The sequence below is a fragment of the Vespula vulgaris genome, chromosome 1 (genome assembly GCF_905475345.1).
Source record: "Vespula vulgaris chromosome 1, iyVesVulg1.1, whole genome shotgun sequence".
Taxonomy (NCBI): domain Eukaryota; kingdom Metazoa; phylum Arthropoda; class Insecta; order Hymenoptera; family Vespidae; genus Vespula; species Vespula vulgaris.
Genome location: NC_066586.1, coordinates 7,022,152 through 7,048,980, shown reverse-complemented (window position 1 = coordinate 7,048,980; position 26,829 = coordinate 7,022,152). Strand labels below are relative to the sequence as shown.

At 35.2% G+C, this 26,829-nt stretch overlaps 2 protein-coding genes across 6 annotated transcripts in view; one reads left to right on the top strand and one right to left on the bottom strand.

Moving 5' to 3' along the window:
• The window catches only part of LOC127062522 (FH1/FH2 domain-containing protein 3), a 63,489-nt gene extending 54,567 nt beyond the window's left edge, over nt 1-8,922 (top strand). For 2 of the 4 annotated variants that reach the window (XM_050990933.1, XM_050990924.1), the window contains 5 exons: nt 563-830; nt 1,026-1,149; nt 2,902-3,069; nt 4,283-4,429; nt 7,612-8,922. In XM_050990933.1, the coding sequence (XP_050846890.1) occupies nt 563-830; nt 1,026-1,149; nt 2,902-3,069; nt 4,283-4,429; nt 7,612-7,685 (781 nt within the window). In that variant the 3' untranslated portion in view covers nt 7,686-8,922. The remainder of the gene's footprint in view (nt 1-562; nt 831-1,025; nt 1,150-2,901; nt 3,070-4,282; nt 4,430-7,611) is intronic. The other 2 variants (XM_050990942.1, XM_050990951.1) reach the window with 2 other exon arrangements.
• Nucleotides 8,923-9,088: 166 nt separating this feature from the next.
• Nucleotides 9,089-26,829, bottom strand: part of LOC127062628 (FK506-binding protein 2) — a 37,081-nt gene continuing 19,340 nt past the window's right edge. Inside the window, exons 2-4 of one of the 2 annotated variants that reach the window (XM_050991185.1) lie at nt 13,157-13,320; nt 10,787-10,911; nt 9,089-10,541 (exon numbers count right to left, since the gene is read on the bottom strand). In XM_050991185.1, the coding sequence (XP_050847142.1) occupies nt 10,356-10,541; nt 10,787-10,911; nt 13,157-13,320 (475 nt within the window). In that variant the 3' untranslated portion in view covers nt 9,089-10,355. The remainder of the gene's footprint in view (nt 10,542-10,786; nt 10,912-13,156; nt 13,321-26,829) is intronic. The other variant, XM_050991195.1, reaches the window with a different exon arrangement.

The window sequence follows — 26,829 nt, the reverse complement described above, 5'->3', positions numbered from 1 at the left end:
GACTCCGAAACCTTTTCTTGGCTTTCTTCCAAATTACCGTGCCATTAATTAGAGAAAATGTCCTTGCTCCAGCATTTTCTTCTCTCTCTCTCTCTCTCTCTTTTTCTCTCTATTTATCTCTTTCTTTCTTCCTTTGTCTTTTTCTCTTTAGTTTTTTCTTCTTCTCTATCGCATTTTCTTTCCTTTTTTATCTAATTTCTTTCCAATATCGTTCTTATCTACACCTTCCTTATCCTTTGCTATACACACACACACACACGAAGTTAAAAGGTATCTTTTTTCCTAATATTTTTTTCACTTTCGTTTACGAAGCAGCAAGGCGTCGAGTTTATCGGTTGGCTGCACGTGAAGAACACTCGTCCTTGACATCCTTAGCAAAACCTCAATCTACTTTCGGTCCCGTGTTCACTTGACTAATCTTTCTTTCTTTCTCTCCTTCTTTTATGACTCTTTTTTCGAAATAGAAAATGATTCCTATATTCTAGATAGATATCTATATAGATATCGTTAATACCGCAGATGTTTTCTGATCCTCCCTCTTGCCCCATTACGTTTATTTCAGGATGTCTGACTTTCTGGCCGACTGTGCAGAAAGGATAATAGTCCTGGGTATCGTTCACAGGCGTATTATAAATCGATTTCACAAGTTCATACTCTGGCTTGGTATACCACTCCACAGAGTACAGGACACCAAGCCGAACGAGTTTTGTAGAATAGTATCGGAGTTTGCTCTCGAATATAGAACGACGCGGGAACGGGTGATACAGCAACTCGAGAAGAAAGCCAATCATCGAGAAAGAAATAAGACAAGAGGGAAGATGATCACCGAGGTGAGAGGACCTAAGCTAAACGTCAGGTCTACTTTTTTCATTTGATTTTTCCTTCTTCTTCTTCTCATTTTTCTTCTCCCTCTTTTTTTTTTCTTTATGGTACTCTCGAATCTAGTCTAAGTCTCCCTCTTTCTCCCTTTTTCTCTCTTTCTTTCTTTCTCACTCTTTCTGTATTTCTTTTGTATTCTTTTTCAGGTCGGTAAGTTTAGGACGAAAGAGGATCGAGCGGACGCCGAACTAAGGCAACTCCTCGGAAGTGACATTTCCGACGTCGAAAGTATTCATGGTACGCTACCCTGGAGAAGGCAAAGAAAGGATGGTGAGCTTTTGATAATTTTTTTTCTTCTTTTTCTCTTTGTTTCGTTTACATTTCAAAACAAAAATGTTGTATCTCAGCCTATCAGAAATATCTTACCGCGATGAAAATTTTAATGTTCTAGTCTTGTCAGAATTATCTAATCAGTAGAAATATATTTTACACATCGGTAAAAATAATATTTTAATTTTTTGACTTATATATTTTAAATGTATTTTTATATTATATTTTAATGCTGTGTCGATTATTTTATTTAATATATAAGATCTTTAGTATGTTTTTAAATCATTTTAATTCGATATTATCAAACGAACAATTCTTTTATATATTTGTATATTTTTCAATTTTATCTTGAAAACGAGTCTAAGAATTTTGATTAAACGGAATGAGAAAGCGATGTAACAATGTCTTGACTTTGGGAAAATTTATTTAGAGGATTAAATAATCAGATAAAATATAAATGATTATTTTTACAATCATAGTTGGCGTTTCATGGCCAAATTCACAATGCACGATACGATATTTGTCGAATACTACATATAGTTTTTTTTAGTAAAAAATCAGTAGATTTTACAAAGCATAGTATTCGCTAAATTTTATATAGCTTTATTAACATTGAAATTATTAATGTAAAGCTTAAAAATAAATGATTTTATCATTATACACCGAAAGTGGTATGTACCGCGACGAACTTTACAATATGTGGTACGATATTCGTTGAATATTGTATATATGGCTATCTTAGCGAAAGTTAGATGAATTTCACAAGTACGGTATTCACCGAATTTCATATGAATTTCTTAACAATATATATATATATATATATATATATATATATATATATATATATATATAGAATTCAATTATGAAGAAAGCAGTGGTGGTTACCCCAACACATGTCAGCTAAATGACTATATGAAAATTTTTTATATCCTCAGTTTTTTATATCTTTTACCAAACGATGTTTAGTTTTCCCAGTTATTAATAATTAAATAACTTGAAGAAATTTTCTTTATTCATTTATAAAGATAACTCGTCAAAAGGCAAAAAGAAAATATTTTTATCATTTTTTCAAGCATTCTTTGAAAAACACCTATGACCATTTTAAAAAGGATAAACGTTTTGCGTTGTATTTCTTAAGAGACAAGAAGAAAGCGCGAAAATTATTCTTCATTTTTGTAAACTCCTTTAGCCTGCTAACATCGTTAGGCTAGATAAATGTTGACGTTTTCAAGAGTTAGATCTCGAGAGCAAAGATTTAAGAATAGCGACGGTCGTTCGACTTTGCTAGCCGGGTTCAGTTGAATTATTTATTTAGAATTATTTTAACCAATTTCAGTTTGTCCTTCGTGTATTATCCTTCCAAGGTTATTGCGAAAATATACGTATTTTGAAAATGAAAAATAATATTTTTCCTTTTCATTCATTATGTACACACATATTAAAATTAGCTGATGAATAATGTCAGAATTTTCTACTGAATTTTCAGTATTTTTAATTGAACAGTATAATTTCGAATTAATCAATAAATAATGTCTCTCGATAATCTAATAATAACAGACAATATTTTTCATCAATTATTTAATAATAATTCAATCAGAATAAAACAATAATATATAAATACTATTTATATATTATTGTTTTATTATTCGATATTTCTATTAAATTTATAGTATTTTTATTAATCAATCGATATTGTAATATGCAACTGTTTCATTATTTTTAAACTAAGTATAAACTTCTTATACTTTTCAGGACGCACCACGCTGGGACCTTTGCTGAGAGATGAAGGTACGAACGGTAATCTCACCGACGGGGATGACGAGCTTCTAGAATCTCTCGTAAAAACTGCAACGAAGACGCCAGCTACGAGGACGACACCGAGGGAACGTAAAAGGACAAGACACGCCGATCGTAAGTCTTGTAAGTGTGATCCCCGCACCCTGCACCTCCACTCTGTTACTTTATTTTTTATCTTCTTCCACGTTTATTTATAATTTTGTTTACCGGCTCATCAGCAAAGGCTGGTAATTAAAAAAAAAAAAAAGAAAGAAAAAAGAAATAGCTGAACGTGATAGAAGCTGACGAGGAGAAAGTGCAGTTCGAGCGATCGATAAACGTAGAACTTAGGCGACTCTCGAGTGTCGACGCTCTTAGATCGAACTCACGATTAATATCTTCGTCCTTTTGGCCTCTCCTGCGTTTCTATGCACCTTTAGAGCACAGATCTTTCATTCTATATATATATATATACATCTTTCTTTGTCTCTTTCTCTTTCTATCTGTATCTCTCTCTTATTCATTTCCTTTACCTTATAATTATAATTATAATATAGTAGAAGATAACGATATAGAGATATGCTTAATATTATCGATTTATTAAATATTTAACAATATCGATGAAATATTGCTAATAATCGTCTTATCGATGAATCGAAATCCGAATCGGAAAATTGTTAGAGTTTATTTGTAAGTGCATTTCTCTATTCGACTCCCACGATGCTTCACGATGGCATCGAGAAGAAGAGAAACAATAGCCGGAAAAGAAAAAAAAAGATACTAAAGGGAGAAGGTGAGTAAGCGGTAAGAAGAACGATCCGGAGCGATGTCGTTGCATAATGTATGGGGATTACGGAAAGACTCGGCGCTTTTTCCGGTTGGTACGCGCCGAGCGAAAGAGCCTTTCGCGTATCCTTTTTTGTAATCGATCGGTATAGGTACATCGAACGTAGGGAATAATCCTTCGTTGGGGAGTTTGTACGTGAATCTCGGTGTAATCCGCTCATTCGCCGGGGAGAATCGTTCGTCTTTCCTCTCTCTCTCTCTCTCTCTCTTTCTCTCTGTCTCTCTATTTCTATCTCTATCTCTCTCTATCTCTCTCTATCTCTATCTCTCTCTCTCTTTTTGCTATATTTATGATAAGCTCGTGTACGTTGCGACGTGACTGGGAGCCATTCTTTCGCGTTATCGTTAGTGCAAACACGTATTAAATTTCTTCTATATCCTTCGAAAAGAGGATCCTTCTCGATATAAATTCGAAAAGAATTCTCTTTTCTTTTCCTATCTCGAAGATCCTTTTGCAAGCGAGTGGAAGGCTTTTTTTTAATAAGGGGGTGTGGTGATATTAATTTAATAGTTATACCGGTGACGGTAGCTAACAGGCTGGCTAGCGTTCTTGCCTTCTTCTTTTTTCTGCTCGACAGTGAAGCGATCGCGCACACGGGAGAACAACACCACGCCGGAAGGGTATCAACCCTAAAGGATCACCTTTCGCCATACGAAGGTTCGCCTTTTCGCCTTTTAGATTTTCCCATCCATTCTTTTCTTTTTCGTTTTTCATTTCATGCATGGCATGCGATGAAGGCTTCAATTCCCTCTCTTTCTCTCTCTCTCTTTCTCTCTTGCGTCGTTTTCTTATTATGAAATAATAAGGTGTTTATTTTTTTCCTCTTTAATTTTACGACAATTATCATCATCATCATCATCATCATCATCATCATCATCATCATCATCATCATCATCATCATCATCATCATCATCATCATCATTATTATCATTGGCATCATCATCTTAGTTTTTTCAAGATCCTGTCTCTTTTCTGTTTGTCTGTTATTTCTCTTTCTCCCTTTCTCTCTCTCTCTCTCTCTCTCTCTCTCTCTCTCTTTCCTTCGTTCGTAACTAGCAAAAGGAGCTCACCGCTTTTGCGCATGTGTCTTCGTTGAATCCGTGTAACTCACAAAGCTTTCTCCTAATTGCCACGTTTAACTCAATATTAATCTCCGGGTAACGTGCCGTAACTTGTGGGGCATCTTGTTTCTATCTGTGACCTACGTATAGAACTATGAACGAAGAAACGAAGATGTGTTTGTGTCGGTGGTTTAAGTAAAAAGTTTAGCCTACTGGTATAAAGCAAGTAAGTTTTCGCTTGGTACAAATACCAAACACGTAGAGAAGATGCTTTCATCGCATCGTGTATGTGTATGTTTTTATGTCCTTTTTTCCTCTTATACGTGTATATGTATATATACATACATATGTACATATAGCACACATATAACTCGTAGATTTGCTTTCTTTGTATATAAGCAGTAAGTCGTATTGGAAATTTCGTTCTACGTAAAATTGATAGATTTTTCTTTAACGTGCAGCGAAATTTGACGCATTACTTTATATCTAATAAATTAATCTCGGCATCAAAAAACGTCAAATTGAAAAATTCATTCGATATCTAGGAATTATAGAGAGAATAATTTAAAATATTTTGACGTTTCATATAAATGATATCATTTTTAACACAGTACAAAGTTATTATATTTAATATATTTCTTTAATATATTTCAAGTTAAACGATACGTTAATATGACATTATTCGAATAGAATTAAATCATAAAAAACTTATATGAGTGTTATATATGAGTCGTAAAAAGATTTAAATAACTTCGAAAGAGAGTTCTTTTCTGAATAATAAATTATATATAGAAGCTTATGATTTAAGCTCGAAAAAAATTTGAAGACTTATTCGTTGATTTGAATCAATTTAATAAAAATAATAAGTCAAGAGTTATTATTCCAATTCGAAAGGATTTTATTATAGGAATGATATTTTCGTATCGAGATATCGATTAAATAATCGATAGAAGTAGTAGCAGCTACATCCGTTTACGAGATGTGTTATCTGCGTCGATTCGAATGTTCGCGAGAGGTTCGCCGACGAAATAATTGACGAGCCACGCCTCGATACTTGTCGAACGATTTATCAATTAATCGATCGATCATCGTATTACGATAATGGTTGCTTATACCATTGGTTTACATTTATTTTTAATGGAATTATTTTCCCTTAGGGACAAAAAAAGAAAATCCTTTAGCTTTATTTTATTTTTCTCTTATCGATAATTAAATTGCTAAGTCCAAGAGATTTAACAGACGAAGAGGTAAGTAATGCCTCTCTTTAAACGATCTCAGACAACTCGACGTTCCTCTGCTCACTGATAATACGACTTTATTATCGAAAACTCTCTTTTTATACCTCGTTATCGGAACAATGGACCTTACGTTCTATTTCCTTTTGTGAAACTGAATGGGAAAACGCGATAGAGGAACGGAGACGACATAAAGGAGCTGTGTTGCCGGTAGATAAAAGAAATCGTAGTTAGTTTTAATCGGATACTTTTAAGGTATTCTTTCGTTTTCTGCATTCCTACGTCCATATATACCTATCTATCTTTTATTCGGAACAACTTCGAGAACAAAGTACTTACTTAGATATGTATGTTTTCATTGTTTTCTTCGTAAATTTATCGGCTACAAAATCGACAACATGTCATGGGATAAGAAGAAGACAGGATAATCTAAGAAAAGAAAAAAAAAACAATGATCTCTTTTTAACGATGTTTGTTTGTTGATTAAGAATATTAAAGAAAACGTTTTTACGCAAGGACAATGGCTAAAATGGATTCAATAAATTGGATTAATCGTTATAAGGAAAACGAGTCAGCCACTCGATGATTATTCTCTGATTTTTCTCCTTTGCTAAAAGCATCTAGAAGTTCTTTTCTATTGTTATTATTATTATTATTGTTCTCTCTCTCTCAACCCTTTTTCTTCCCTCTCCTCATCTCTTCTATTATTTTCTTTTCTTTTTTTATTTTTTTTCCGTTGAAATGAGCGAGAAGCGAGAATCCTGCCGCGTATTTTCCGTTTCGTATTTAACATTTAAATGAGCCACGAATCGCCTTTTTTCTTTCCTCGTTTAACTCTTTTCGGTGAAGATTGCACCGTAGGATAATGACTGCTTCTGATTAAGACGCACACGAAACGAGATATCTTCCACGTCCGACGTCTTACTATAGAAGGAAGGAAGGAAGGAAGGAAGGAAGGAATGAATGAAAAAGGGGAGGAGTGAAGGATGGAAAGAAATAAACGAGAATCTTTCTTCTGCTCGATAGAATAAATATTAACTATAGAACTTCGTGGAAAATACGAGCACGTCAGAAACGATTTAATTTATTTACCAGGCGATTAACTAGCATGTTAGTTTCGAAGCTTCGTGGAATGCCGAAAATTGAAACGAAGCATGGCGATAGAGTTGTATGAAAATAATGAAAAGAAAGCAATTTTGTTTCAACGATTTAACAAATCTCTGTCTATCTGTCTGTCTGTCTGTCTGTCTGTGTGTGTGTATGTGTGTGTATGTGATAAAAAAAAATATTGACACAATCGGCTCTTTTTGAAAAGAATTTTATACGAAAATAGAAAAGTATCATTACAGGGAAATATTTAGTTGAATAATTCATTAAGATAGAAAATAATATGTCATTGAAAATTGTTCATGAAATTATCGAGAAGAGTTAGATTATGACAATACTTTATTTACTTGACACGTATCTGTACGTATATGTATATATGTATATTTATGTACATAGCTACGTGCTATTAAGTATCTCGAAGGGATTTCTTTTTCAGTGCGTAGAACGTTGAAGAATGGCCTCTCAGAGGAGGAGAAGAAACACATCGCCGCCTATATCAAGGGCTATTGACTGTGATAATATCCACCCTTTCCCCCTACAACCCCTGGGAACTTTCTCATTCGCTGTGAAGTCGGTAGCGAAGGGAGCGAGGGTTGAGCATGCGTGGTCCAAGCAAACTACTATGTAAATCGTCCTTCTTACGAAGATTCTTGGCGGTTCAAGGCGACAGAAATGAAAAAGAACGACGGATGACGACTGGATGACACGCGTAAAGCGTGAAAAACGATCGAGGAGGACATATAAATGAAAGAATGAGAGAGAGAGAGAGAGAGAAAGAACGAGTCCTCCACATAATACAGCTTTCAAAAAACAATATCTGTATGACATAATCTTGCCAAATTTGTTTATCAGTCCTTATATCAAATGATCTTTTAAATTTCTTTTCTTTTTTGTTCTTTTTTTTTGTTGTTATCAGAGACTTTCTTTCTTTCTTTCTTTCTTTTTATTTTCCTTCTTCTTTTTTTTTTCTTTTTCTTTCTCTTACCTCGCGTGGTAAGGTTACTTCTTTTATTTTATTAGGTCGAATAAATTTTTAGAGAATATTTGAAAACACGTAACCACTCCATGCGATCTCATACGCATGTATGAACGTATGTAGGTAATACAACCTAAATACCTACATTTTTCAGTGAGAATTACTATTTTACGAATGAAAAGATTTTTAATCTATCCAAATTAAAGAAACGAAATTGTTTCTTTGACTATTTTCGCGTATACGAGAAGAATTGGCTTTCGTAAAAGAAAGATAGGGTGACGGATATAAACAATATTAATTGATACTTTCGTGAGTAATATTCTTTGAATATATAATATTATATATTCTGCCATTGGTTATAATCGTAACAGGGTAAGTTAGTCGTGCCTGTGCTAGTTCAATGAATTTTCCGATTTTCTCTTGTCAGTGCTACGATGTAAATCGCTTATACATACGGTCGATGGATAAATTTGATGAATAAGAAAGAAAAATATATAAAAAAAGAAAATTAAAAAAAAATAAATAAATAAACGAGAGGGGCGATTCCGTGCCTCGTTTTGTGCCTGTTGAAAAAATAGGAAGAACCTCTTTCGAAATCGATACGTTTTCGATATGAATTTTACAACGAAGATTTGTAACGGTGTGATTTATCGGGTGATAGAAATAATTTAATTAATTTAATTGTTATTACATTATCGTGTCGTACGTAAGCATTAATTACTGTAACTCTCAACGTAAATGATTTTTGAAATAAAAATGAAAAATGTTAAATCCTTTGCTCATCGATTTACTATCCTTTGAATAATTTTATTTATTTATTTTTATTAACGTAAGAGAATAAGGTAAGTTTGCACATTTATTTTGCATATTTAAAAAATTTTGATAAATTGCCAAGAAAAAACAGGGAGGAACTAACGAAAAAAGATGAACAACTGTGTATAACAAATTGTGCTTAAAACACACGATTTATTATTAACCTTCGTCCAGCTTTAACAACATACAATATAATGTAATAATAAAAACATATTCGTTAAAATACATTAATAATAGCGATGACGGGAATTGGCTTTGCAACCTGATGGTCAGGTTCGATTATATTTCACATTCTCGAGATATTTTCTATCCTTTTCTGTGATAAGTGTAATAAGAATTGAATAGTGTGCAACGTTGAAAATGGATCGAAGAAGACTTGGAGGGAGAAGGAACGATATTCCACGAACTATCCACTTTCGATCTTTGAAAACTTTCACGGTAAGAAACGATGGAAGCTCCTTTTATGATATAAATCGTCCTATCTCGAAATCTTTTCTATCTACTTGAAATTGATTGCTAGAAATTTATTTGTAAGTACATCGTGTAATATAGAGATATGACGTGTAATAATTGACGAGTCGGTGCAGTATTTTTTTTTCCACTTGTACGCTTACATATTTGACATTCTATATCTTTCGTACTAATTAATTAATTAATCGTCAATTTCAAGTAGTTAGAGAAGATCATTATCATTATCGGTCTAATAGAATCAAATAAACGTGATAAAAAGAAATAGAACAATTTGTAGTGTGCGTTAAAATTCTTGATATTAAATAAATAAAATGATGTTGATTGTAAAGGAAAGAAGAGAAGAAGAACGTGGACAGTTTGCGGACATCTTTCGATGATAGAGTTACGGTTGTTCGTGATTCGATATACCGTATACTGTTGCGATTAATTAACGCTAACATTTACGATCGTATAGAAAAAAGACACTTTCTTTTGATCACTCACAGGCGCGTACACTCACCCACACGCACACGCACGCGTACACGCAATTATTTATTTATTTATTTATATATTTATTCGTAAATATATGCATATGTATATCGTAGTGCGATCGCTCGAGCAAAAATGTATCTAAGATGATTAGCTGTTAAAATTCGTCTCAGTCGTCGCGACTTTACGTCCAATCGAAAAATATTTAGGGACTTGAACAAAATTGTTGGCTCCTTTAGTTCCGATCGTAAATTTTGTTTGTTTCTTTCTTTTTGTTTGTTTTTTTGTCGATGTGTTCTTTAAAATTCTTTTAGACGCGAAAACGTCGTCGTCGTTGACGAAATTCCAGGAAGACAGAATGACGTACGAAAGGAGTCGTTGGAAACTTTAAAATTTGCCACGATCGACCAAGAAACGTGTTGCTCGAGAAAGTAGATCAATGCGAAGAGTCTTCAAAGTTCGTCGTGTTTCGGCCCACTAAATTCCTCGTGAGAAATGAAACCGTTTCTATCTTTGTCCTCGTGCTGGAAAATCTCTTCGACAAGTTTGTCGTGATCGGCCAGCATCTTTTTCACTTCCTCGTCATCAGGACTACCTTGTTCCGCTTCGATCATTTGTTTCTTTAGATATTCGCTGACCTGTATTAACGAAACGGACAAGTTTCATGAATAAAATATATACTCTTTAATAACCAATAATAACAATTATGGATAAGTGTCAAATTTGCAACATTCAGATGAACATTGTAAGATAACGAATCGATTTTGTTAAAAGTATTCGATCGATTTCGTTTGTTATTAAGTTTTTTAAAAGAGACAAAGTATGATTATTCGTTGATTAGTCGACCAGCACCCAAATGAAAAAAAAATGAAAATGATCTTGCCATTGCTCTCACCTCCTCGCGGGAGAGTTGCTTATCGTCGTTAGTGTCGATCTCTTTGAAGACGTTTGCGGTTGGTGGCGAATCGCTGATGTTGATCAGTTCAACATCGAACGTCAAGGTGGCACCTGTAATCGAACGTTTCGATTCGTTAACGAGATATTTATTTCCTTTTTGATGCTAACAAACGATTCTAAATATTATCCATTAAATTTAATGAAAGGATGAAGAAAATAGGATCAAATGTAACGTTTTTATCAGAATCATCTGATGTTATATCTCGTACATTACGGTTCTGTCGTTTTGAGGGAAAGACTCCGTCTGACTCGACCCCGTTGATTGGCCGAAATCCGATCAAAATCCAATACGTCGCTGTCAGCAATTTTTCCGTTCACGATGTAAAGTCTCGTACATATGTATATATGTATGTAGGTATATCCGATAGGTATAACAGAGTTTCCGATTCGCGACGTTGAACATTTATCGAATAGTTCGTTGTTTTTTTTTTGTTTTATCTGTTCATCCATTCATTCGTACATACGTCAACTAAAATTTCATTCCATTCTCATAGCTTTGAAGTTTTCTCTTTTTGAATCGATCGCTGATTGGCAATCGAAAGTTCTACCCCGTTGAATTATAAAAGAAATGCGAAGTGTATACGACGAAAAGGATTGGGGGGTAAAAGATGGGAGGAAGAACCATTTTCGGAACGAACGATCATAGTGTTGTTAAATGTAATAGCAAACTACAGGAATAAGACAACCCGTTAATCAAAATAAGATTGTTTTAAATAGATCATAAGTCGTGATTCGGTCGACTTTTTATGGGATTTCTTTGCCGAAAGTGTTATATACGACACTCTGTCCTACCTCCTAGCAAGTGCATCCTCGTAAATCATTTCTATGGACTATCGATTCTTCTGTCTCCCGTCGAAATCCTATCTTTTTTGCACGTTTTGCACGTTTCACACATACATATATGAAACCGTACATATATAGACGTTTAGGTGCACGTACACGTGGAATAAATCGAAGTAGCTTAGTGAAGCGAGTTGGACAGAGAGAGTGAGAAAAAACGAGAGAAGAGAGTCAGGTGCTATAGAAAAATCCTGAGAAAAAATGATACAACGTTTTGCTCGCTGGTGGTCAATATTGACCGTAACTCTTGTTTATAAATCTGATATTCGATAACTCTTATTACCGTTATTATTGAAATTTATTTTCCCTAGACAATACCGATAAACATAACTACCGGGAAATCGAGCTTGATAAGAGAAGAGTAAAAAAATGTATTTTTGTTGTTTTTCTTGTTGCTAACGCCGAAACGTAGAAAATGTTCATTTATTTCGTTTACTCTTTGTGTAATAAAATAATGACATAATTACTAGATAATTAAGATATCGATATCGTTCGTACTATTGTTTCGATTTTTATACAATTTAATTATGAATTAAATATTGAATAGTATTATTTTCTATAGTCATAATCATCGAACGATTGATGGTTGAATTTCTCTAATGGCAAACTCTTCTATACGAAATTTATCGTCAATAGATTTCTATAAAAATGTCCAAATCTCGGTAGCAGTTAATGGAATATTTGGCCGAGAGCTAACGAACTGTCGCCGTTCGATTAATGCATGTTCCGCTATTAATTATGGAATCGACCGTCGCGATTAAAGCGGTACTAATGAAATATGCCGTTTAATTATTTCCCGCTCAAACGAGCGGAATTAACAAACGTATGGAGTTTCACATCGTTCGAAGGGTATTTGTATAGAAAAAATCAATATTCCTGCCTATTTGTCTTTCTTTTTTGGTTTTTATGTAAAACAAATTTTCGATATAACGTTATCGAAGTATGTAAAGTATGTATATACATATATACACAACTTTATAACATAAATTTTGTTTTTTCTTGACCTCTCAGAAAATAACTACGTACACGACTAGTCTGCAACGTATCGAAAATGAGAAGGTTCGTTCTTTTACGAGCGTAGCTATCTTAAAAATAAACGAAGCGTGCATCGCTGTCGATTCGAACGAACGATCATGGACAACGGTGTCCCATTTAACGGGCGAAGCTTTATTGGATTTTCATGCAATTGCATTTTGGACTCCCATCTCGATCCTAACGATCCTCTTCCATCCACTAAGCTGGCTCTGTCGTAATATCTCTCCCGATTTCGTTTATTCATATCTACACAATCGGCGATCTTCGAAATATCCGACGTTAAAAAATTTCAAATGGCTAAACTACCTTCCATTCATTGAAAACAATGAATAAACGAGTGACGATAACTATTCACTTATAATTACAATTTTCTTTAAATCGTCTATCAAATAATATCATTGATAAGGAATTATTACTGTACCTCCAGGTATAACATTTCCGGCTCCAGTATCACCATAACCAAGCTCCGGTGGAATGACCAACTTCCTTTTTTCACCTACACACATATCCAACAAACCTTGGTCCCATCCTTTAATCACTTGGCCAACACCCAATTGAAAGGTGAATGGTTGTTGTCTGTCCAAACTGTAAAATAACAAAAAGAAAAAGGTTCTGAAATTCTGTTCGATTTTAGAAAGGATGAAAAGAGTAAGAAAGAAGGGAAGAAGGAAAGCTATTATCGATTTGAGCGACGTAATGTTTCGGGAGCGGTTAAGTATAAATCGTTGGAAGAATCTGTCAAGTGTTATATATACCTATTTGTGTGTGAGTGCGTGCACGCACGCGGGTTTCGTATGTGTGTATACACGCACACACACACACACATGCATTCAGATCGCGTGACTACGCGAAATATTTGGCGCGGAAACGAAAATAACCGATATTTCGACATCGTTCCTGGAAGTGTCAATTTCTCGTCAACTCGTAAATGGGGAAACCCGTAGGATATATGTACGAGCGAGCGTTCGTTCTCATTCTCCTCTTTCTCTTCATCAACATAGCAAACTATCGCATACTATGGTACGCATATACCTTTTCGACGAAAATTGACGTATTCGTACGAGTCGAATGACGCCTCTGAGAGACTCATCAGCTGAATTTATGTGTGTGTGTTTGTACGTTATATGTATTTGTCATGGAAAAGTTTGTTAACTACATCGGCGTATGCAATGCAGTTAAGTTGATTGCTTTCAAACTGTACAATTTTTGTATAAATCTCTCCAAATTAAACTATATAATATAGTAATTTCTTTTAACCAGTTTTTAAAGTTCAATGCATCATTTTCAAACGTAGTAACATAATCGTTAAATTAATTACTTTAATTAAATATATTTAGTCGATCGAAAGATTCCACTCGAAGAAATTTAATTGATATCATCTATCGAAAAGATTCTCCTTCTTAAGTTTTTTCTATCTAACATCTCTTCTATGTTTCATTTCCCTTACGTTTATTCGTAGAACGAGCAGTAAATAAGAAGAGGCAAAGTCTAGGGAATAGATATTTTCGTACACCCTGAGAATCCGACCTATATGACTGAGTTCATCAGTCACGCAAAGAAAGACGGAGAGAAACAGAGGAAAATAGAGAGGGAAAGAGAGAGAGAGAAATAGAGAGATAGAAAAAGAGAAAGAGAGAGAATAAGAGAGTAAAAGAAAGTGAGAACGTATGAGAAAGAGGCGACGAGTGGTAGAGCATATAAAGATATGAAGAGAGAAAGAAAGGGAGGGTGAAAGAAACGGAAAAGAAGAAAGGAAAAGAAAGGGACACGTCCGAAAGTCTGACGTGCGACGAATAAACGCTTTTTTGTCTGTCGTGAAGGAAGGGAAATAACGCGAGAGGAGTGTTGCACGTTGGAATGATATAAGAATGATGGACAGGAGGAAAGAAAGTTGGAAGAAGTTAAAAGGGATGGAAAGAAAGGGAGGAGGAGAAAGAGAGTGTCGAGAAGAACAAGTAAGAGGGAAGAGAAGAAGGAAGAGGAGTTATGGGAGAGAGAGGAGAAAGTAAAGAGAGAAAAAATTGCTATGGGATAGCAAGAACCAAGCGATGAAAAATTCGGAAAGATCGTTCCTTTGGACTTGCACGTATTATACACATATACAGGCACATACTATACATATCTTCTTTTACGTAGGAACGTTCTTACGGAAGGCAAAGTTTTCGTGCGTGTCGCGCTGTGTAACTTTAAATATTCAAATGGATCCTCGAGTGGCAACTTGCCGTCCACGTACATAAATACATACATACACGCATACATACACGTATACATATATACATATATGTGTATGTATAAATATATATATATATATGTATATGTATATGTATATATATACATACACACAGGATATTGCTCGTTTACGAGACTCGACTTTTTCGTCGAGAGTAAAAGTCCTGCAGTGCGACGCGAGGATATAGCGTGGGCTAGGATTAGCAACGAACTCTTCTCTTTTCTCTCCTCGCAGTGAAGCAGATCGATATCCGGATGGTTCGTCGAACGGTAACGCTTCGACGAGTAATTTCCAACAAAAATAGATGAGGATGCGACGATAAAATAAAGTTGAGATCGATTTATTCGCTATCGTTGCTGACGCAAGCACGAAGGCTAAATCAAGGTGTCACGAAGAAGTCGTAGCCAATTAAGAAATAATAATAATATTAATAATAATTAAAAAAAAAATCATCATCATCATCATTATCATTGTCATCATCATCATACAATTACACGCTGCTTATACAAGAACTACAAAAAAAAGCGCAACCGTCAATAGATAAACTACAATCCAAAGATATTTAAGCATACAATAGAATGAAAGTTAGTTTTGGTCTGTCCCATTGGCGCAGTCTTACAAATCCCGATTTAAAACATCGAGAAAACAAAAGATAATAATAATAACGATGATGATAACGATAATGCGAGGATAGAAAAAAGAAAAAGAAGAAATTTACATAAGCTCTATTCAAAAAGGAAGCTAATAATCTCGTTTCTAATACCTATTCTTATTCTTATTTCTTTTTTTTCCTATTATTCTCTTTTTCCCAAAATAGTAAGAGAAGAAAGGGAGAACACAGAGAGACGGCAAAAGACGGATAGGGGATGAAAAAGATATAGAAGGGGTTGGTGCGAGGTTGTACCTAGGTAGAAGAGAAAAGAAAGCTCCTCGGCTCGTTCCACGGGATAACATTTGCATATATTCGCGCACAGGTGGAAAGCGACGGCACAGAAAACATAAATCGCGGGACGGGCGAGCTCTTAAACATAAAGGGCAGAAATAATACACGAGTAGTATGAGCCAGAACGAGAGTTGGGAACTGGTAGAAAAGAAAAGGATAGAAAAACGTTGAAGGATGATATCGCTATCAAAGAATTTTACCGTGGCCGTTTCGGCCACCCCACCTTAGGTTACAACCGGGTCTTGTTAACATATCAAAGGAGTCGGGCGATATTTAAATTTATTCCTTCTACCTCTCCGTACTATATCGATGCAACTCTTCGCGTCATCTCGTGTCCTCTTCGCGAGACTATCTTACATATCAAAGTCCTCGCATATATTCAAAGGAGGAGCGGGAGATTGACGAGCTCTTCTTTACAAAGATACTACTGTCGTATTCTCTTTTCGATACTTTTATTTCTCTATCCCTTCGAATTCATCCTCTCGCTTTTCACCCTACAAAACATAGAGATACCTAGATATAGTCCGATAAGAAATTCTCGTTTCTTTTTATCGCTACTACAAGAAAATATCATGTAAGATTCCGAAAGGAAGAGTCAGTTTCTTCGATGAAGCAACAGCGTAGAATCAAGTTACTTTTCCGTCGCGGAACATTAAGATCGCGGAACTGGTTGTAACGCTTACGTCGAGCCGTTACATCATTTTTAACGTTCGCTCGAGCGGCTCCCTTAAAGCGCCGTTAGCTCGCGCACAAAAAGAAACGAGTACCTAGCCGGCAACGTCAGAATTTACTGCGCCATTAAACGTCCTACACAATATGAGTCAGCTGGGATATGCGAACTCCTTTCGAGCGGAAGAGTAAACTATAGTTTTCCCCTTTAATGTCTACCTACTCGAAGGAAACGAGCGAGAAATATGCTAGAAATTCAGCGACTACTCTGCTTTCTTTCTTGCTTTTTCTTTTTTTTTTTCTTTCTTTCTTTTTTCGCCTTCTTTCGACTCCTTTCTCGACGAATGATATCGAATGTATAACGAAAAAGAACGAAGAAAACACGATCCTTTGACGACGTGGTTATACGTAATATTATTATTCGAAAATAAAATAAATTGCTCTTCGTCCATGCAGTCGTCGGCTGGGGAAAAATTTAAAAAGATAGAAAATACGAAAGCTCGGCGGAAGCAAGAACGTAAACGAAGTTTAACTTTGAACGTTTCAACGTAATGAATCGCTTACTTACAATTACCCAAGATAAGCGGTCGCTAATTTATTCTCTATTTCTACCTGCAAATTTGCTCTTTAATATTCTTTGTCTTGTCTCGCATTGGATTTTCCTCGCCTTTATTATTATAGAGAAAAAAAGAAAAAAAAAAAAAACAAAGAAGAAGAAAAAAGAAAGAAAAAAAAAACAGAAAAAAAGTAGAAAAAGAAAGAAAGAAAAAAAGAATGAAAGAAAAAGGGAAGAAAAAAAAATTAAAAAGGAAATCTGAATTTTTTCCAGTCAACGTAATTTATTTTTCTCGCGCAACACCCATAGTCCATATTTTTTGTTAATGCTCATATCTACGTTAATTTATGTATATCCACATTAATGACGTTGAGCGAGCAAAACGTTGGAAGCTGTCAGCACGATTTAAGTCACGGATTACGGAGAACGTCTCCTAGTGATGGATATCCGCGATAAAATGAATATGTCCGACACAGAAGAAGGGAGAAGATCGGTTCTTGGGGAGGATCCGGGGAATGAGAAGGGTGGAACATTTTTCAGGAACGTCTTCTTAGTCTTGTAATACCTTATATTCCTGCATACCGGAGATATTCGTAATCCAGAAGGCATTCATAAATTCCCGTGGTTGGCTCGGAGAAATAGAAATGATGAGAAAAATCCTTGTGAGCTTTTCTGAATAGTTTTTTAGAGAATACCGTTGTCTCTTAAGTTTCCTTTAATCCTTTTTACAAATTTCATCGAAGTTAAGAGAAGGAAGGATTCTTCGATCGAGTCTTAGATTTTGAAAGGAAGGGAGTTGAAGAATAGCGAGTAAGGCGACGCTGTAAATTTTGTCTAGGCTGCTAGGTAGCTTAATGCAGATTTAGATAGGACCTATGCGCATGCGGCTTTTGGGTCTTAGAGAGTTGGACTAATTAATTTATAGACTGCGCCCTTATCTGTTGCCAGCTGCAGCAGCGCGTTACGAGAGAGTCGTAGGAGACAGAACGTTTGTGTGTGTTTGGATCTGTATATGTGTGTGTATGTAAAGAGAGAGATAGAGAGACATAGGATTTACATGAGCTTCTGCAGCTCGATAGGAAATGCTTGCATACTCGAGCTCGTTAGGTCAGTCGAGCTTGCTTCTCGTCGATGTTAATTGCGTCGCGCGAGCAAACGCGATGCGTCGATTTGCTCGATCGACCGAGAGAAGGAGTACGGTGTGAGCAATCGCGTCGATGGAGAAAATTAGTTTGTACATAGTAGTAGTACATACGTAGGTAATCGATATATCGATTTGATCTCAGGAGATGTATTTCGGAATCTTGAAGGAAAGGAGGTCGCCTTTGATTCGAAGGAACCGAGCTAAGAGCGGAGCCAGCATGAGCCAACTCGAGTGGAGCTATCTATGCGGTAGAGTAGGATAGCTAGTGGTCAGAGGATGAGCAGAGGGTGGCTGGCTCTGGGTTGCTTGGAAATAGGGTGTGGATCGCCAGAGTGTTGCGGCCACGGTAGCAGATAGCGTTGCATATTTCATGGTGCGCCGTAACGTAACGTAACTTAACGTAACGTACGCCTCGCATGGGAAATCCTAACATGGCCACAATGCCCAACTTCTGTCGGAGAGGCTTGTAAGCTCATTCGTTGCCAGTAGCTCCTAGAAAAGGAGCCTTCGCCATGCACAAATGAATCTATTTTCGTTTCCACCGTTCGCCTTATCCTCCTTTTGTTTTCCTTTTTCCATATCTTACATAACTTACCCCTATCTTCTCTTCCTCATTTTACCTCCCTCCCATCCTCTATTTATATGCTAGCAACGCGCGATAAAGTCCTCGAAGATTCTCTTGTGAGCAAACTTTTTGTTTTCCCCGTATACACTTATCTACTACTAGATGCTAGACTTCTAGTAGTATTTAGAGAGAAAGGGAAGAAGCATTTGAGTGAGGAGAGGGAAAGACTGGGAATTTACGGCACGATCGTGCTCGCGTTTAATCCACCCAATTGAATTTAATCTCAGTAGGACCTTTTTGTACCAGACCCGTTCGTAAAATCCTTCTACTTGCAGGATCTCTCCTTACAGATAGAGCTGAGATAACCGATTTTGTTCGAAGCATGCTGCCACTTTACTTCCCAATAGACGTAGGACGCCCTGCAAACGAGGAAATCTCTAGGAAGATGAAGGAAGTTGTAGCGTGGAAAGGGAGAATAATGGATTTTTGGCAAGTTCTATGGATTGACGAAGAGCTCGGTAGTTTCCTACAAACTCGATCGTACCAAAGAAAATCTGATTTTGAGAAAGTGCACGACAATGAAATCCGGATTGTGTCAAGAGCTATGCGTTAATAGGATTTTGATATAAAGCGTAAATATCTAAAAATAAAAAAAAAAAAGAGAGAAAAGAAAACATAAAAACCAATATATCTTGCAAGCATGAGAAATTTCCAATAATCGTACTTAAACATATAAAAGCATATGAATAACGTTCGTAGGATACAATTCGAATCAATAGTTTCCACTCGATAGAATCTCCATTTATGTTTCGTATAAGCTACGTTAAGATACAAAGATTTAACATCGATAAATCCAAAAATTATTCGACTGCGTTAGATTACTATTAACGTTTATGCCTTTCTAAACGTATTAGGTAGAAGGAAGAAAAAAAGATTATTCCCAAATTTTTTCAACGAAACTTCCACAGAATTAATATTAATAGGGAGTCGCTTAGCTACGAGAGGAAAGCAACTATGAGGAAACGTGTATTCGTATCCACTTTCGAACTTTTATGCGCTGTCAGAGTGATTTTTTCTCATCAGCAGAGCACGAAACGATGCATAGAGCCGATTTTATTCGAGCAATGGCGCGATGCAATTTCAACACGACCGTCGTACGTAGTACCCGATTCGTACTTTCCCCTCGACCGCCATTAAATTCATATTTGCCGTGGAGCGAGGAGAGAATTCCGTCAACGAGCGTCGTCCCAACGAGCAAAACGATAGCTAGAAAAAGAGAGAATGAACAGAATGGAATCGGTTGGTGTCATCCAGCCGCGTTTCGACGAATCTGTTCGATCGCGTAACGCGTTTTGAAATGCGTCGCGTGCATAACGTGACGTGATTTTTTTCTCCTCTCCCTTTCTCTCTCTCTCTTTCTCTTTCTCTCTCCCTCTCCCTCTCTCTCTCTCTCTCTCTCTCTCATTTATTTTTTTCCAACAAAACCTTCATCGTTGTTGGTTCGATATCGAGCCACTTTTTTTTCTCCATCCTACCGTGCGGTACGAGGAAATAGAGAATATCGCGAGAACGAGGGTCGTTTCGTTCGCGCGAACGAGCCGGAGCGTTAACGACGAAAAATGACTATTTCGAAGCGCCGTAAGTCAGGAGGAACATACAGTGAAAAAGCGTGGGACGCGTAATTTCATATACGGTAAATCTGCGGTCCTCGTAAATCGCTTTATGGAAACTCAAGCCGCCGTTTTAGCCAAGGATCCAAGTTTTTTTAAAAGCGTTAAAAAGGGTCTCACAAGTTTCCTTTCAACGATAACGTTGATACGCTAGAAGACTACATACAGTTTGTAATATCTTTCAAGTGGTGTAATTCTTTTCTTTTTCCTAATCTATAATCCCTAGTTATAAGTAGGTATTCGAAGAAAGTAGAATCGATTTTAGATAGAGTATAGATATTATCCCACAAGTAATCGAATACAAATTTATCCTTGCAAACTAGAGAGAGAAAAAAACATTCAAGTCCAAATTCGAAAGCAGCATAATATTGAGCTGGTGCAAATCGACTTTCGTCGTTTTATTCAAAAAACGAGACTATATTCGTTTCCACCATTCATTTCGATACACACGAGTATGTACCTATTTACTTTCGTTCGATTTTATGCGCGATTTTATCGTTAAATTCGATCGTAAATAATAGTTATTTCTATTTGTACGCTTAGACCCATAGTTAAGTAAGTACGTTGGTACTATATATAAATATTGTTACGAGATTCGATACTATTCGGTATAAAGAAATGGAAGAATCGAAGAGAGTTGCATCTATGTATAGAAGAATGTTGTATCTGCGATGTACATATGTACGTATGTACGTATGTACATATGTACATAAAAAAGAAGAAAGAGTCTCTGCTGAACCATGGAGGAGCTTGGATGTCTAAGAAAATAGTATGGTAGAGGATAGATCGAAGAGAAGTAGAGTAAGGACGTAGAATACTGCGGTCACAAACACAATATAACAAATCAGATCGAAGAAAAGTAGAATAAGGGCGTAGAACACTGCAGTCACATACACAATGTAACAAAACACTGATCTAACTAAATAAAATTCGAAATAACGCGATTCTACTATATTTATAAATTGATGTACTTGAAGTTATATCAAATAATCACATTTTTATAAGAACTAATATGTTTTTATTAATTAAATAACATAGTTTAAGCTATTTATAATTACATACTGTTTAATTATATATTATATATATTTATTTAATTATTGATTACATACTATTTATAATAAACAAAATACAAATATGTATCTTACAGTATTATGTGTATTGAATAGTTTATTGAAAGAGATGATATTTTCAATGATGTATTTACAATTTATTAATTTATATTTACGACTAATATCATCTATTCCCTGTTCAAAACATTAGAAAATTCCTTTATTTCGAAATTGCTAATGACTTTAGATGCAGATTATTTTAAAGGATATAATACGTCTGATGTATATGTACATCTTGGTATAAGATATCATAGCTCCAATCAGTAGATATAAATAATTAAAGAAAGCAAGATGTTCAGTGAAACGAAAGTATATATAGTTCCGTATGAAAATTTTTTTTATGAAGTTAAGTCATTAGAAACCATATTTATAATATAAAATAAAGAAGTATTATTTTTACTATAGTATATAACTTAATAGTATATACCTTATGAGAAACTATACCATATAAATCACAAGAATGTATTACTAATAGATTTTGAAGCCTAGTAAACAAGTTAGGGCTACGTTATGTTATAAAATAAATCTCTCAAAGGAACAATTTTGAAGTACAAAGTTTATTAATTAGACTTTATAAAATTCAGCAAATTCTTTAATAGAGATTTAAAGATTTTGTGATGGTCACCAAAATAACTTTCGTCTAATTAGATTGACGAGAAGTCACACTGTGCAACAGTTTCGTCTTTCGTCTTTTGAAAGGAACGAACGTAGGGATGGAAAATTGTCGGTTCAGAAAGCTGAAGAAAGAGAGAGAGAGAGAGAGAGAGAGAGAGAGAGAGAGAGAGAGAGAGAGAGAGAGAGAGAGAGAGAGAGGGAGAGGTAGAGAAGAGACGATGAAACATTTGCAATTTTCAAGGACTTTCACGTTATATCCAGCAGGAAAAGGCAAGGAAACGCAAGCACTGCCGCGTGGAATCTTCCAGCTTGCTCGTATATCAGACACGGATGCGAGATGGCGTCCCTCGCTCTTGCACCTGCTCTCGCAGTTTTCGTAAAGGTAATAATCGTGAGAGCTCTTTCGTACGTCCCCCGTGCATGCTTCCTACCCTTCTGTCACTTTATCTTTCTCCTTTACCTTTACCATCTTTCTTTCTCTCTCTTTCTCTTTTCCCTTTTCTCTTTTCGTCTACACGTTATTTCAACAAGTGTCATAAAATGTAGCCTTTGATTTTAAGAGAATGTATATTTCGGCAAGTATAGTATCGCACCAGAGACATTATTACAGATATATATATATATATATATATATATATATATATATATATATATATATATACCTTTAAAATCGTAGTAACCAGTGATTAGAATTTGGTATTATAAAAGTCTCGCTAACTATCTCTTTGAAGAATAAAAATGAGAGTACTGTGTATGAGAGAGATAGAGAGGAAGAAAAGAAAGGATGAAGATAAGAGAGGTCGATCCCAGTCTCGTTATTGTCTTCCTTCCATACATCAGAGACGACGTGGCCTGGCCATTGTCTTCTCCTAGAGCTCTAGACTATTCATATTCTCTCGCCTCCTTTACCGAAACGGCCGCTTGCTTAATGACCGAGAAATTATTTCTCTGCTAATTAAGCGACCTTCCGCGATGTCCAGTTTCGTTCCACTTTCTCTCCCTCTCTCTCTCTCTCTCTCTCTCTCTCTTTAAATAATCAAAAAATATATATTTACATAGAATAAATATATATGAAATAAATATTTATATACATATATTCGATGATTCATTGCAGGAAGAAAACGATTTTAGTAGTCGGTGAGACATTTTTGCAGAGAAGGTAAACGGACGACGAAAGTTTCGTGGATTCTTTTCTTCTTGTCAACCGACTTAGTGTGGAAGCCCTCTCTCTTTCTCTTTCTCTCTCTTCCTCGTGTATGTGTAAGAGGAAAGAAGAAAGAAGGAGAAAAAGAGTGGGAAAAAGAAAAATTCTTATTGTCTCATCCGGAACGAACGAAGAGAGTCGACGACGAAAAGTTAAATTGGATACGTCGAAGGTAGAGCGCCCGACGAAGACTCAGCACGATTGAAAAATCTTCGAGTTAAGACGAAGAGAAAGCGACGAAGAAGACAACGAAGACAAGAACTCGCTATGCTTGGAATAACAACAGCTACCAGAAATGTTGTAGAAATTAGGCGGGGAGAAAGAGATTACCGAATCAAAGAACGAGACGATTTTTCAGATTCTTTGCAAGAGAATTTTACAGAAAGAGAAATAGCATTTTTATCTTTTATGTTCGTTCGAGATCTATTGATTCTCTCTCTCTCTCTCTCTCTCTCTCTCTCTCTCTCTCTCTTTCTCTCCCATTCTCTCGCAATTTCTTTTATTTTTTATCTTCTTTACTCTTAATGAATCTAGCAGAGGAATGTTCGAAGCATTGTCTCGTTTCTAAAAAGAAAGAAAGTTAATAACTACGATTCATTAACCATAGACTTGATTTAAATCCGTCAAAGCAAATTCAGCAGTGTATGATGGAACCTACTCTTCTCTCACTCTCTAGATGACTTCCTTCGTGTCATAGTAACTTTAGAGAACGTTACGCAAGGGTCTGAAGTTTCGCAAAGTAAATAGGCACAAACGAGATCCTGGGAGTAAAAGTAGCCGAAACTATGAAGGAAGAAGAAAATGGAGGTGATGCGCTCTTCCCTATGTAACTGCATACATGACACCATACTTCTCTTAATATCGAACTTGTATATAACAATAGTTTTCGTACAGAATCGTTAACTTTTCGCGAAAAGATATTCGTGAGTTTGACGATTCGATAATAATATGTTCGAAGAAGAGAACTGTAACCAGTTTTTTTTTTTTTTTTTCAACTATGTTAAATTCACGTAGCTCAGCTTTAGGCGAGTACAATGGATTAATTTCTTATGATACAAGAGGAAATAGATTCCCGATTAAAGAAATTGGAAGGATTCGAATTTCGGGAAGATATCAAAGACAGAAAATGGATATTCTGTAAATAATGTAAATTTCTTGTCTGATACACAAGAATTTATTCTATAGAATTGATTTTCCTTTTTAACGGAATCGACAGATATCGTTAAATTGCATTCATATTTACAACGACGTTTCTAGTTTAGATGTTCGGTGTTAATTCTACGAGAATTATTCGATACGGTACGGTAATTTTTTAATTTAACACAAGTGTGATATTTCGCGATAACGATCGAATCGATTAACGCCTAATGTTCGATCACGATGTTACCTAACTCCAACAGAACTCAAATACGTATCACAATTATTATATAAGTCTAGCCAAGCAAAATGTATGATCTTTTATACGTTAATCAAAAGGGAGATTTCTGAATTGAACAATTCATGAAAAATTGGTTAATGGATGCTAAGACCAAGGAAGCAATCTCATTATTGTTTAGTTACGGGTAGCAGATTGACGTAAAGTTTAAAAGAACGAGGCATATCTATTATATATGAGTTAGAAGTTCTTTATTACATCGCTCTTGTAATCTACACTTTCCTATAAAGGTAAACTTTCCTATAAAGGTAGAGTGGAAGTATCGCTTTGTGGGATTTAAGGTCAAGGATCGATATCATCAATATAACAACGAATAATATTGCAACTACCATTGGTATGGAAGCAGATGCACAGGGAAGCAGATGTGAAATGTATGGGTCTTATATCCTTTGTCACTATACAGTAGACTATACTCAATAATGTTACAAAAATAGCTGTAGAATCGATTCAGAGGAATTTGAGCTTGAGAGTCGATTACATTATTTCCAATAATATGATCGAGAAATAAATAAAGAATCGATTCGTGAGTATGTGAGTCAGAAGGTCGATCTCACTATTTTTTTGTATAAAAGAAACAAGAATCTTATATACAAACAAGACAGAAAATATACACATTTGTAGGGGTTTTATGACGAATGGTTTATGACTATACGTGAACAATTTTCATTTATAGTGTATATATATAATCAGAAACTTTAATAATTACATATGAAAGTTACGTATGAATGACAATGTAAAAGATTAAATATTAAATTAAAACTAAGTGACTAACTTCTTTCGATTGTACTTGTTACAACTTTACAATAAAGCAAGTCTATGTAGTGCAATGATAGGATTTGGATCTCTCTTTGAAACACATATAATAACCGAGCATGAGCTGTTTGTTACTCGTTCTCAAATCGATTTGAATCTAGTTACTATTACCGTTTTTCATTCGACGGACTCATTTTCTCAAAACGACTATTCCCAAGAACAAAGAGAAGTTCAGTGATTCGCATCGAGAACTTCGATCCTCGATCAGAAATTATGATTGCATATGCATCTCATTAGCGAAGAGTAAGAGTTTCTCGCTTTTACCTTAATGGTGCACCTGGCTTTCATTAGCAATAGGCCAATTGGTAATTGTATTTCGTTCTATGTTATTGGCATACTATTGGTTACAAAGCGTACGAGTGATTAACAAATAGAAGAGGTATATTATATAAATAGATGAATATATGGATTCGTAGGAACGAATTTCATGGATAAAAAATTTCTATTTTATTTATAATCGATTCTTCATTAATTTCTTAAAATAGACTATCATTTATCATATTATTCGAAATTACTGATTAATTCTCCGTTTAAAAAATATTCTAAAATTATCCAATTATCGAGGATGAAGATATTTTTGCACTTTTTCAATAATAATTTGATTGTAATTTACTCGTGATTATGTGATTAAGACTCGTACGAATTGTTAGTAAAAAAAAAAAAAAAAAGAAAAAAAACAAGTTGGGGATAAACTGGGGATAAAAAAGGGAATTAAAGAAGGGATATAATTCGTGGCTCGTTTTTCAAAGTTTTCTTTGTCGTCTCAAGAGGTGTATGAAATCTTAATATCCCTTATTACAACACTGTTAATTAACGGTATTCCCAAGCACTCTGGATAACATATTTCTCCTTTCTCAGCTCGGATATACAGTTACCGTATAATGAGAACCTAAACTCAAATACTTGAAGCTCCTGTGACTTGGATATTCTTAAATGATTATACGGATTTCTATGAAACGGAGAAAGACGTATAAATACGTAAGATACACATATACATATATACACACACAAACACATACGCATATATTGAATGCATTTATGTAGATTGATTATTATTTCCCATTTATATTTTCTTTTTCATCTTTTGTTACCTTTATTAATATACGTTGCATCGTTTAATGAAAATATAAACACTTAAAAT